Source organism: Orycteropus afer, unplaced genomic scaffold (genome assembly GCF_000298275.1).
Source record: "Orycteropus afer afer isolate SDZICR_OR568_19922 unplaced genomic scaffold, OryAfe1.0 scaffold00214, whole genome shotgun sequence".
NCBI classification, from domain to species: Eukaryota; Metazoa; Chordata; class Mammalia; order Tubulidentata; family Orycteropodidae; genus Orycteropus; species Orycteropus afer.
In genome coordinates this window covers 678,862-692,982 of record NW_006921801.1, presented here as the reverse complement: position 1 = coordinate 692,982, position 14,121 = coordinate 678,862, and the positions used below count along the sequence as shown (strand labels likewise).

Here is a 14,121-nt window from a genome sequence, read left to right as displayed (position 1 = left end):
CAACAACAACAACAGACAGCAGCTAACAACAATACCATCCCATCAGCCATCTTACATCTTTGATTAACAGAACTACTAGGTATTTTAGTTGTCTCTCAATCTCAGCAATAACTATAGAAAAGAGTGATTTTTAGAGCAACATCATAATTATAACTCAATTATCACCAATGGTTTTAATGTTTGCTATTTATAAAATGTTTTACTGTAACTAACTTCAAGATGCACATTCACTACATAAAAGTTCAATCCACAATTTAAATATATGATAGCTGATCTGCTAAAAAAAAAAAAAGTAAATAACTACTACAGATGTACAACAACTAGACTTTTGTATTTATTCCTATTATTTTCCAGTAGTTATTTTCTTACTAGAGATTGTGGTACAGAAATGTGTTCAATGAATATTTTCAAACGTCACATTTAAATGCATTCTTTATTTGAAATACTGTAGACATTTTGGTCTACAAATATGGAATGTTCAATTCTTCATTTAATCAACACTGATTACTTTATAAACCCCTTCTACCAAATATTACCTCCATTAAGGTTCTCTGAATTTCTCTATCAGCTGAAGTACCCTCAGAAAAACGACGACCACCTAAAATAATAAATTTAAAACTTATATGCATTACTCTATTCCTCCATTATCATAATTTAAGAAAACAGAATGTGATAGTGTCTGGGGTTAAAAACATTAAGATGAAAATTAAATAGTAAGAATTACACTGACAAAATTAGCATTGATTTGGTTACAGTTTTTTATTTTGTCAATGGCAAAGGTTATTAAAACTGATTCAAGTTCCCTAACAATCTTCTTAAACTAGTAACTAATTTACTGTGCTATACACTCTACACAGTAGCAATCAGAAGTGAAAAGGAAAGAAAGGCCTTTAGATTTTAAATAATTTCCTAATTTTTTCAAAATAAATTTAAAATAAATTTTAAAAGATGTTATTCTTACCAATAGCATCTATTTCATCCATAAAAATGATGCATGGCTGATGGTCCCTGGCATAATTAAACATTTCTCTGATCAAACGAGCACTCTCACCAATGTACTTGTCTACAATAGAACTAGACACAACCTAATTAAAGGAAAAACATTAAGATAAACATAAGATGACTTAAATAAAATTTAATTTCAGTAACACAAAAAGCACCTTCCATTTACCTTTAAGAAATTGCAGTCCAGCTGGCTGGCAACAGCTCGTGCCAAGAGTGTTTTTCCTGTACCTAGGAATGACAAAAGTTGAAGTCCTAATTAGATGGAAAGTAAAACAAATTTTCAAAAGCCTTTTAAGAATTGTTAACCCTACTGGCAGACAATGGTCCTACAAGTGCATCTGTATGATATGTAAGAATTCCCAGGTGTATAGTAGGGCTGACAAGGGCCAAGGTTGTAGTCACTTCTTGGTCACAACCAGCTACTCAGAGGGGTTGAGTAGTTGAACCAGTGAGCTCAGGACCATAGTCAAAGGGGACATCAAGTTCACTGACATAACATAATACACAAAACATTGTTCCACCTCCTACTTTGGTGAGTAGTGACTGGGATCTTAAAAGCTTGCAAGTAGCCATCTAGATATTAATAATGGGTCTCTCCTCGTCCAGAGCAAAGAAGAATGAAGAAAACCAAAGATTCATGGAAACAATTAGCCTAGTGACTGGTACACCATGCGATCCGCAGCTTATGACTATGAGACCAGAAGAACTAGATGGTGCCTGACTACCACTATCAACCACTCGGAGAGGGATCTATGTAGGAGATCCTGGATAAAGAGGGAGAACAATGTGGAACAAAACTCAAAATCATTTAGGAAAAAAAAAAGGGGGGACCAAATTTGCTGGTCTGATAGAGCCTGGTGGAACCACTGAGACTATGGCCCCTAGCTGCCCTTCAGGTCTGGAACTGACCCCACACCTGTGGCTTCTAGCCAAACAAAAGACAGGCATATGAGTTGAACATTTACCTGAGGTAGATACACTCCTTGGAGAGAACAATCATGGGAGAAGGAAGGGCTGTTTATGCACAGGGAGACAGCTCAGGGGGCAGGCGTGCATGGAGGGATGGACACAGGGAAGAGGCAACTATCGAGAGGAAGTGGGAGGGGAGCTGTTGCATTGAGGTGAACTGTAGTCAATGTCATGAGACAGAATGTATGTGAACTGCAGTATGGAAAGTGAATCTGCTCTGTAAATTGTCACCCAAATCACAATTTAAGGAAAAAAAAAAAGTGCCTGAGGAAAAAAAAAATTAACAATTTTTTCTCATTTAATCAGACTGAATAATTTTAATGTACTAAATAAAATTTCATTAAAAAAAAAAAAAAAGAACTGTTAACCCTAATGTGAAACACAACTGAAAATCATAAAAGAAAAAAAGGATTAGGTTTGTTGGTCTGATAGAGTCTAGTAAGACTACTAAGAGTATGGCCCCAAATTACCCTTCAGGTCTGGAACTAAACTTGCTCCTGTGGCTTCCAGCCAAGTAATAGATAAGCAAATAGGGTGAACATTTACACCAGGTAGATACACTCCTAGGAGCCATCAATCATGGGAGAACAGAAGGGTAGTGTTTGCACAGGGAGACAGCTTGGGGGGGAGGGCTGCAGTACACGGGAGGGAAGGACACAGGGAAGAGGTAACAAGGAAGAAGTGGGAAGAGAGCTGTTATATTGTGGGGAATTGCAGTCAATGTCATGAAACAAAACGTGTATGAACTGCTTACAGAAAATGAATTCTCTCTGTAAATTATCACCCAAATCACAGTAAAAATTGAAAGAAAAAAAAAAAAGAATTGTTAATCCTTTGGCAGCTAAATTCTAAATAGAATTTTCATTTAAAACTCCAAAGCACTTTTACTTTCAATACTAAAAGTTTTATTCAAAATATTCCTTGTAATTTTATTCTAATCACACTCAACATAGAAGTTTAGAAACATATGAAACTCTACTTATAACATGGACTCCACTGGAAACTACTGTTACATTAACATCTATCGGTCTACTATGCACATTGAATATTTCATCAATGTATGATTTTATAACATTAAGCACTGGTTATTTGAAAATTAAGTTATGTCTATCTTCTAAATTTTGACATATTTCATTATCCAACATTAAAAAAAAAAAATCACATTTGATAATATCACCCATGTCATCAGAAAAGTCTTTACGTATTTAAGTATTAGGAAGGTATCAAGTTCATAACACCAGATATACATTTTCAAAATTTCTCATTTTTGCTTAAAAGCTCTAATTTTATCACTGGCAAAAGATGGTGTGAATTGCTTTCTTTAAAATGACTAGCTCACTCTTTTCATCTTTAAAAAAACGGGTGCCAAATACCCAAGTGTGAATGATTAGACTGTAAACCGTCCTTTCAAGTAAACATGGTATTCTATGAAAAGCAGCTAATTCACCTGGTAACTTAAATGACTTTACAAGTGCTTTTCCTAGACAATTATCCTGCTTCAACATGAAGCAGCAGTACTTTTATACATATTTTCCATTTTATCAAACTCAATTCAAGACATTACTCAAGGATCAAGATTTAATAAAATTACTAATTTTTACTGCTTCACCAGTAAGAAACATTTAAAACGGTTAAAGAACATTTAAAAGTGAAATTGGCAAAAAGAAAAAGAAAAACTGAAATTGGCATTTTTTCCACACTGTAAATGTGTGGCAGTCAAGGATACAATGGTTATCAGTACCATTTGATGCCACTGACTTAGCTGATTCATGCTCTAGTACCAGCAGTTTTACCTACATTGCTATTTCACTATTAGCACGAATGTCAAAAACCTAACCAAACCATCAAGTCAATTCTAATTCACAGTGATCCTATAAGACAGAGTGGAACTACCCCATAAGGTTTTCAAGGCTGTAAATTTTAATGTAAGCATACTGCCACATCTTTTGCCCTCAAAGCACCTGGTGGTTTTGAACAGCTGACCTTGTATTCAGCAGCAGAACACTTAATTACTGAGCCACCAAGGCTCCTTACAGATGTCAACACAGTGAAAAATGTAAGTAACAACCTAGTATTATGAAAACAGTTTTGACCTTATAGCTCTGAAAGGGTCACAGGATCCCAGAGATCTTTAAGGACGGCTGCACTACCATCCCGTACAATGAGACAAGAGAGGACCAAGCATGCATGAAGGAAAAATAGATTCGCATCTTCTACCCTATCCCTACTTCAAATGGAATGGGAGTTGAAAATGTCCACATTAAACTTCCCCCTCGTTTTTCATTCCTTAACTCATTCATTTATTGGTGGGGCAGAAATAGTTCAACACCAACCTGGTGGTCCATATAACAAACAGCCTTTTGGAGGTATTATTCCTACACGCTGGAACAATTCTGGGTTTGTAAGAGGTAGTTCTATTACCTAGAAAAGAAGTTGCATATTTTTTAAAGTCACAAAAGATTTTCATATATTTCAAGAAAAATATCAACAGTTAATTATATACATCATGATTCAAAATAATTCTGGAATTCCATGTTACCTAAAATGATTTATATGAGAGTTTTTCTTCAGGTCTTATTTCTTTCAATTTATCTAAAAAAATTAAATAATAGCTATTTAACAAACCACACATTTGATTGAAGTGGTGTTTATACAGGTATAAATTTGTCAAAACACATGTGAATGAAACACTTAAAACCTGTTCTCTTTATTGGATGTGAAGTACACCGCAATGAAAAAAATCAGAACAACAAAAAATCATTTACATCAAAAGATCAGTATTATTTTGTATTTGGCAATATAATACAAACTAATTACAGAATATGAGAATGGATTTGGTAAACTAATCGCCACTGAAGAAAAGATACATAAAATTCTCGTATGTTGGCATTTTACCACTGCAGCCATAAAAGAGTGTTCTGCTCTCAATGTCCTTTCAAATTTGATTCAATGAAAGAAAACCAGAGAATCAAAAATAGAGGGTTGACTGGCCAACTTTTGAAATGATTTACAGTACTAGTAACCTGAGAGAGAAACTTCTATCAAATAGCTGTGCCTCTAAGATGTGATTTGGACGAGCCAAGTTTAAGAAATTAATATTCTAAAGTGTTACATATGGAAAAGGGAGGGGACTTTGGGGAAGGAATGTTCAGATTCTTTGTGCTTTTATGGCTAATGCAGCAAATCACTGTAGGAGCAGTTTTCGAAGTTCCATGAAGCATTTAATCTTTCTTTCTTGTACTTTATTAAATACAAGACGAAGACAGACTTTTTATTTAAACTTAGGCCAGTGCTTCCTCAAGTAAAAGAACAATTTATTTTCATAATCACCTAGAATGCTTCTTTAAAGTTAGTTCCATGCCCTACTCCCAATCATCAAAACCACTTAGAGGGCCTAGGAATATGTATTTTAAATAAAAGTCAGAGAAAAAATCATTGTGCTGAAATATGGGAACTAGTGGCTCAGAGCTTAAATCAGACAACATAAAACGTTCTGCTATACCCATTCACTACTAAATAGTTCCAGTCTAAATTAGGATGAAATCAATAGAATAATGTAGTATGTTTTAAAAAAAACTGTTAGAAAGCCATCTATGAAGAAGGCAATTCTGATTTCAATTCATCTCCAAAAGCTTAAGATTTAAGCCACTCCAAAAGCCAGTATTTTTCTTAAGTGGTAGCAAACAGTTTTATCAAAATAAAATATTTAAGACATAGGTAATTTACTCTGCTGCAAGGGTGGGAAGCTAACAATAATGGGGGGGGGGTGGTTTCCAGGGAAAAAGACATCACACACAGAATTCACGTGTGTTCTGACCCTTATATGATTTATCAAACTACATATGCCAAGGGCACTGGATTATATAATCTATTAATTTTTTTCTACTACCAAATTATCTCTGAAAAAAGAGGAAGACCCTCAGTGAGATAGGTTTTTCTAAACACCAGTAACTATCACAGCTGAAAATTCAGTGCTATTCTTTTTTCAACAAGATTGTTGTTGTTGTTGTTGTTAAGTGCCGTCGAGTCGTTTCCGACTCATAGCGACCCCATGCACAGCAGAACAAAACACTGCCCGATCCCGCACCAGCCCCACAATCCCTGCTATACTTGAACCCATCATCGCAGCCACTGTATCAATCCATCTCCCTGAAGGCCTCCCCCGAGGCTTTCATCGACCCTCCACCCTACCAAGCATGACATCCTTCTCCAGGGAATGGTCCCTTCTTACAACATGACCAAAATAGGTGAGACGAAGTCTGGCCATTCTTGCTTCCAAGGAGCATTCTGGCTGCACTTCCTCCAGGGCAGATCTGTTAGTTCTTTTAGCAGTCCACGGTACTTTCAGCATTCTTCGCCAGCACCACAACTCAAAAGCATCAACTCTTCTTCGATCTTCCCTATTCACTGTCCAGCTCTCACATGCATACCAGGCAATTGGAAATATCATGGCTTGTGTCAGGCGCACCTTAGTCCTCAAGGAGATATCCTTGCTCCTCAGCACTTGAAACAGTTCCTTCGCAGTTGACTTTCCCAATGCTACACGTTGTCTAATGTCCTGACTGCTGCTTCCGTTGGCATTGCTTATAGAACCAAGCAACGTGAATTCCTTGACAACCTCAATCTTCTCTCCATTTATTGTGATGCTGCTCATTGGTCCAGTTGTGAGGATTTTTGTTTTCTTTATGCTGAGATGTAATCCATACTGCAGACTGTATTCTTCAACCTTCATCAGTAGGTGCCTTAAGTCATCCTCACTTTCAGCAAGCAAAGTTGTATCGTCTGCATATCTCAGGTATTAAATGTGTAATATTCAGTAACTATTTGAGTGAGTGACTTTTATTCAATTTCTCTCTCCTTTAGGCATTCTAAAAGCAGTTGTTGTTGCTGCTGTTGTTGTCGTCGTCATCTTCAAGTCGGTTCTGACTCACAGTAACCCTATACACAACAGAAGGAAACACTGCCTAGTCCTGCACCATCCTCACAATCATTGCTATGCCTGAGCCCACCATCGTAGCCACCGTACCAACACCATTCCCACAACTGGTGCCATGCTTGAGCCCACTGTCACAGCTACGTATCAACCTATCTCACTAAGGGTCTTCCTTTTTTTTTTGCTGAACCTCTGCTTTACCAAGCATGATATTCTTCTGCAGGGATCAATCCCTTCTGACAAGATGACCACAGTACAAGAGACAAAGTCTGGCCATTGTCACTTCTAAGGAGCTTTCCGCTCTACTTCTACTTCCTCCAAGACAGATTTGTTTGTTCTTCTAGCAGATTCACTGTACGTGAAATATTCTTTGTTTCAAAACCATAACTCAAATGCATCAATTCTTCTGCAGTTTTCTTTATTCACTCTCCAGCTCTCACGTGCATATAAAGCTTCTGAAAAGACTGTGGCTTGGGTCAGGCACACCTTACTCTTCAAAGGAGTCTTTAAAGTAGTACTATTTTATTAATTAGTATGATTTCAATTATATGAAGAAGAACACAGCACCAGGATTGGAGGAAGATTTATTAACAACTTGTGATATGCAGATGACACAACCTCGCTTGTTGAAAGTGAAGATTTTAAGCACTCACTGATGAAGATCAGAGAATGCAGCCCTCAGTATGGATTACGCCTCAACATAAAGAAGACAAAAATCCTCACAACTGGACCACTAAGCAATATCATGATAAACAGAGAAAAGATCGAACTTGCCCAGCATTTCATTTTACTTGGGTCTACAATTAACGTTCATGGAAGCAGTCGCCAAGAAATCAAAGGATGTATGGCATCCGGCAAATCTGCTGCAAAATATCTTAAAAGAGAAGGTGGTAAGATTTTGTCTTGCGTACTTTGGATGTGTTATCAGAAGGGAACCAGTCCCTGGAGGACATCACGCTTGGTAAAGCAGAGGGTCAACAAAAAGGAGTAAGACCCCCAACAAGATGACTGACACATTGGCTGCAACAATGGGATCAAACATAGCAATGACGGAGGATGGCACGGGAAATGTTTTGTTCTGTTATACACAGGGTCACTGAGTCAGAACCAACTTGACAAGCACCTACCAACAACAAGTTCAGAAAATAAAGCATAAACTACCAACCTCTCTTAATTCCCGAATCTGTTCTGACAGCCCTCCAATCTCAGAATAAGAAACATTTCCAGGGTCCTCATGAGACATGTTGTAAACCAGTGGATCCACTTCTCTTGGCAAATATCTGGAAGACAGATACGTATTTTTTGAAAAAAGATGTTATTTCCTCTGAGCCTACTAATACACTATAAATAACTCAATTATGCAAATACCTATAGGTGATCTTATGAAGACATGCTTAAACTAATTAAAAATTAGTAAAAGGAAAAAGTTCAATATATTCAGTGATCTCAAAAGTATCTATTTTGAGTAAGACTTTCCTTCTGTGACAGTAACATGTAAACCATATAGAATAAGAAACGCACCTCATGATAGTTAGTGTAGTCATATCCAAAGCAACTCTTGTTCCTGGCTTCAGCTTACTTTTATCAAGCTAATTTTGTAAAACAAAAGGTGTTACACAAACACTTAAAAAAGAGAAAAACACTTAAGAAGAGCATAATATTTAGAAGCCAAATAATCATTTTCACCCTCCAGAAAGAAAACTCCATGTGAATAAAGGATTGTAAAAGTAATAAAGTTATTTCCATCTGCCTCTGAAGAATATCCTTTTGTGTAATCTCAGCATGAAATGTAAAATCACTGACACACCAAGTCTGAAGTGGCAATGGCCTTGTTTTTGAGGAAACAGATTTTCAAAGGTTCACTATTTAATACAGTTTGTTCATTATTTTGGTCCAGGCACTGTAGTATATTTACTCTGGGAAATGATAGAGAAATCCCTTAGTGAACATTTTTGAGGGGGAGAAAGGGGAGGAGTTTTAAAGATGTACCCGTTAGATTTATTTGGAAAGCTACAACTTTTGGGAAGAATGCATGTTACTTGATTACAGGACAGGTGAGCAAGGGAAAACGTACTGTTTCCCTTTAGATGCTGTTATTAAAATGCTAAAATACAAAACAAAAAAACAGCAACCACGTTTTCACAAGCAATTCATTGGCATATCTAAGCAGGGTACTTTTTTTAGCTAGACTAGATAGACTATCTGAATTCACTCACAGTCAGGATGCACTTTTCAAAAATAGTTACTTTTTGATCCTTTAAAAACTACTAAATATAACCATCTTGCCCATACAGTTTCAAAGTCATATAAATTACTGACCACTCTTCACAGGATTTTGCAAAGAGCTCCAAATTTTGAAATTAGTGACATTTAAAAAGAAGCAAGTGAGGCAAAACACTGGGTTTAACAAAATGGATTAAGCTAACCAAAAAGAAACATTGCTAGGTAAATGAGTTACTTAGAAAAAAAGAGATACGTACGTATCAATATGAAGCTCAACATTTACATCTTTAGAGAATATATATTCTGGCCTTTCTAACATTTTCCAGTTTTCAAATATTCTGCTGTCCTCATACAACCATGAGGTATCTTAGAAGTGCCAACTTGTGGCATCCAAAGGACTCTAAAAGGGGCATATAAATCCTTTTTCAGATCATGCATCTAATATTTTGATTCAGAAAATGTCACCTTACTTATGAGCTAGGCAAAATTCTAAGATTAGATTTGGTCCCTGAGTTAAATTCCATTTTACAGCCACATCATACCTATGTTTTAAAACCTACACCTGATACAAATACTCAAGAGAAAGCTCTTCTAATGAATTTATAGGAATATGTTACTTAAAGACACTTCCTAAATAAAGAGAAGTACATAGACTGAATAGGGTAGGGATAGTATATACTGAATGATTTGATTAATTTTTTAAATGGTTTTTTGATAACTGTAAAATAAAATAAGTTATTTTGATTTGTCAATTTTAAATATGAAAGATAGGTGATTGACAGAATCTAAAACTTCCAAGTCCCCTCTAAAAAATACAACTAAAATAAAATGTGAGGTCTTTTTAGTTCTAAAACTCTTTGATTTTCAAGTGTGCTGAGCTAACTGAAGGAAGCCTGGTAGGTGCAGTAGTAGTTAAGTGCTCAGCTGCTAACTGAAAGGAAAGGTCAGCAGTTTGAAGCCATCAGCCTCTTTCTAAGAGAAAGATGTGGCAGTGTGCTTATGTAAAGACCACAGCTTTGGAAACTCTACCCGGTCCTTTAGAGTTCTACTCTGTCCCATAGGACAGCAATGAGTTGGAATCAACTCGATGGCAATGCCTTTTAGAGCTCACTGAGACAACGTGGAAGATTGGATATGAAGAAAACCAGAAGTCAAAGCCCATGGCTTTAAGTTTAAAACAAAAAAACAAAAACCCAAACTCACTGCCCTCGAGGCTTTGCTAATTATTAGGTAGATCTAGGAGGGTTGCAGGCATGATGCCTGACCTGCTTACCTCAAACATTAAATACAACAACATATGAAGGTGCATTTATCAATTATAAGCATTACATAAACATAAAGTATTACCTGTCGACGACAACCCACAACATATCTTGGTCCATTCGTAGCTTTAACAATAACTAGAGGAAGAAAATGAAAGAATAAATGGAAAAATATGAAGCAAAATTTAAATATATCCACATCAGTGGGGAGTTCAATCAGTGGGGAGTCAACTCCAAAGACAAGAGTTGAAGGAAAACTTAGTCTATACAACAGTATCATCTCCCTTCATAATGTCATTAAATTAATATGCATTTCAAAAGTGTGTGTGTGGGTGCTCGACCCTTTTTTTATTAACAATCTAATCCACTTACATTTTTCTTCAGTTAATTGCTTAAGTACTTCACCCACAATCTAAGAAAGAAAAAAAAAGTGTTAGTTTTTTCCAACCGCTAAAAAACAAAGCAAACTACCACCACCCCTTACACCTCAAACTCCATTACCTACCTGCCCAACACTTTGTAGGGCCTTCAGATCATTTTCAGACTTTTCATACTGCTTGGTAAGTTCCTTTAATTGTTCCCTTACTGTAATAATATAATTTGCACATTTTAAATTAAAGAATAATCTTAGTGAGTCTATCTCACTATCTGTCACTTAAGCTTAATTCACTTTAATTTTTATATCTATGATTATCAAACCACAAAAGGAATAAGGCAGTACATAATGAGTATGTGACATGTTTAAAAACAAAATGTCAGAGTGAGCACCGCATTTTTATTTATTTGATGGGCAATGTATTTTAAGTTATATTCTTAGTAGATGTTGCCTACAGATCGGAACGATAAACGAGTTAGACCCTTTCTCACCCCTCTACCAGTAATCCATCCGGATTACTCTGGCCTTCTACCCTAAATAAACCCACTAGGTGCAGTTCTCCACAGAATAAAGTGGTCACGGTCTTCTTTCATTTAATTAAACCACTCCAGCTTTTCAGTGAAGATGCACTACGAAAAATCTTAACTGCCCCTTTAGCTAACGAGGTAAGAGAAACTTGCGTGCCTGATACAGGGCAACATGAAACATGAGGAAACAACGAGGGAGGGCTATTATGACCGAAGAACTCCTCTCCTAAGCTCCGCGTCCGGTTTTCAACTTCACTAACAAGCCAACTACCCAGGTCTCATCTCTTGCTTGAGCTTCCTTGACCCAAGCCTCTTCCCTTCTCCGGGTCCCGGAACTTCATCAGTTCTGCCCTTTTTGCACCCCAACCTGGGAATTATTCTTGGCCCACTTCTTCCCCACTTTTCCTCTTGTCCTTTTCCACTTCCATCTCAGAACGAGGATGTTCTCTCTATCACCCGGCCCAGATTGGGCCGTTTCCATGCCCGAATAGACGCTTCTCCCCAAGCTCAGGGCCGGATGACAAAGCGCCTTGTCCCTGGACCAAGGCCTTCCCATCCTCTGGGCTAGCTTGCTGGGCTCAGCCAAAGGCCTCCTCTCTTCAGTAGCAGAAGCGTGTCCAGGCACGAGATTATGCGGAAAGAACGGTGCACTCACACTCCTTGAGACGGCCGTCGATCTCCTTGTGCTCCAGCAGCTTCTTGCGGTAGTCCTGAAGCGCCTTATCTCTAGGGTCCGCCATGATGAGAAGCCGTCGCTCATAGGGGATGCTGGGAATGGCCATGGCCGCCCGGGCGGGGGAAGGGGCGGGGCGAGGGAGGAGAGACTCCTTGGAGGGGCGGGTTAGTGGACGACCCCGCCCCTTACGGTTGGCTCCCACCTCTGTATACCAGTTCTCCCATTGCTGCGTCTCGGCTCAACTAGGACACCAGCCACAACGTCCCCTGCAGGCCAGGCTGGATAAAGCAGGGCGCTGTTACCTCGGTTTTTCCGATTCTGTGAATTCAAAAAAGGCAATGTAACAAACTGAAATGGGAGTGAAGTAGAGAATGTGCAATATTTCAAAATAGTTCCAATGGCATATCGATATAGCTAGCACAGAGTTGGCACAGGACCTCCAAGTACGGAAGCAATAAAATAAAAAAGACTCACTGCCGACCAGTCAGATCCGACTCATAGCACCCCTCCTTGAGTTTGCAAGGCGGTATCACTGCGGAAGTAGATTGTCCCACCTTCCTTCCGAGGAATAGCTGGTGAATTTGAGCCACCGGCCTTCTGGTTAGCAGTCAAATGCCTTAGGCACTAAGCCACCAGAGCTTCTACAGAAGCAATAGGAAATTTCATTCATTCATTCAGTGAACGAGGTACTAAGGATACAACTGCTTATGATGTAGTGGGAAGATAAAAAATAATAATTTCAGAGTGTAATAAGTGCTATGATGGACATAAATCACAATGATATTACATAGTAAGCTGAGGAGAACTAATTTAGAACAGATACTTGAGATGAGCCAGCCATACAACAAACTGGAAAACATTCTGAGCAGAGGAAACAGCAAGTGCAAAGACTGCTTAACTCACTTCTAGGAACAGAGAGAAGGAAAATGAGACCAGACATATTGTAGACATGTGGGCCACAATGTGGGCTGTAATTTTTATGGATATTGATATATGCTGAGATGAGAATTTTGGAGTTTTACAGACTTGCTTTAAGAATTCTGTGATTTTGGACAAACTCCTTAATTTTTTTATATCTCTGTAAAATAAGCATAATAATTTTACCTATCTCCTTGGCTTATTAGGTGTATTGGTTGGGATAATGTGCCTAAAGCTATTAACACATCATCTGTCATGTAGTAAGCACTCAATAGTGTTATTTAAAATTATTGTTTATATTAAGACTAGTAATAACCCCAGTTTTTGAGGTACAAGTCCTTATTGCTATACCTCTTCTCAGAATTGTTCCTGGAGCAATTTATTGTCCCAATAAAATCAGTCAACTTCCCAAATAAAACCAAACTGTTGTTGCTATAGATGGACAATGACTTGATGACAGTGGGTTTGGTTTAATTTGGGAAGCGTCAGAGTTGAACTGAACTTACAGAGTTTTCTTGGCTGTAATTTTTATGTGAGCAGATCACCAGGCATTTCTTCTGTGGTGCCACTGGGTGGGTTCAAACCACCAACCTTTCATTAGTAGCTGAATACAAACCATTTGCACCACCCAGGGATAACTTTCCCACACAAATTCTATTTCATCTCATCTTATCCAGTGGCCCTGAATTATCTGAGTTTAAGTATGGAAATCTGTGTATATGTATAGTGAACAAATGTATGTGAATTCATGATCAAAATCACATAAATTATGTCTTCAAATTTATTAGAAAAATAATATCTTATTGGTATTGTATAAATATTCTGTTTTTCTAATTATAACTAGGTCCTACAGTAGACAATAAACAAAGAAGATGGTTTGGGCAGGGATAGTCCCTTCTCCCACTGAACTGCGACTACGCTGGTCAAACCAGTCCATCCACATTGAAATGTATCACCTCTGCCAGCAAGAAATAAAGAAGAAGGGACATGGCAGAGAAAAAGGACAGTACAGTTTGGTTCACTTCGGTAAATGTTTATGAACACATACAAGTTATTTCGACATCACTCTCAGCAATATTCTAAACTCCTTTGACCCTTGTTTTTTTTCTCTTACTCACCTGGCAAAATCCCGACTTAAGATGAACTTTCTATTTTCCTCATCAATTGATTTTCCCTGATCAACTGTTTTTTTTCAATTTTTTATGCAACAAAGTATCAAACCCATCAGAGAA

General features: G+C 37.6%; 1 protein-coding gene across 1 annotated transcript in view; it reads right to left on the bottom strand.

Annotated features, from left to right (window-relative positions):
• PSMC6 (proteasome 26S subunit, ATPase 6) overlaps positions 1-12,077 on the bottom strand; it is a 22,032-nt gene extending 9,955 nt beyond the window's left edge. The window contains exons 1-10 of the mRNA XM_007948336.2: positions 11,951-12,077; positions 10,898-10,977; positions 10,765-10,804; positions 10,478-10,530; positions 8,429-8,496; positions 8,073-8,187; positions 4,308-4,395; positions 1,172-1,233; positions 962-1,085; positions 537-598 (exon numbers count right to left, since the gene is read on the bottom strand). Coding sequence (XP_007946527.1) covers positions 537-598; positions 962-1,085; positions 1,172-1,233; positions 4,308-4,395; positions 8,073-8,187; positions 8,429-8,496; positions 10,478-10,530; positions 10,765-10,804; positions 10,898-10,977; positions 11,951-12,077 — 819 coding nt within the window. The remainder of the gene's footprint in view (positions 1-536; positions 599-961; positions 1,086-1,171; positions 1,234-4,307; positions 4,396-8,072; positions 8,188-8,428; positions 8,497-10,477; positions 10,531-10,764; positions 10,805-10,897; positions 10,978-11,950) is intronic.
• Positions 12,078-14,121: the final 2,044 nt, after the last annotated feature.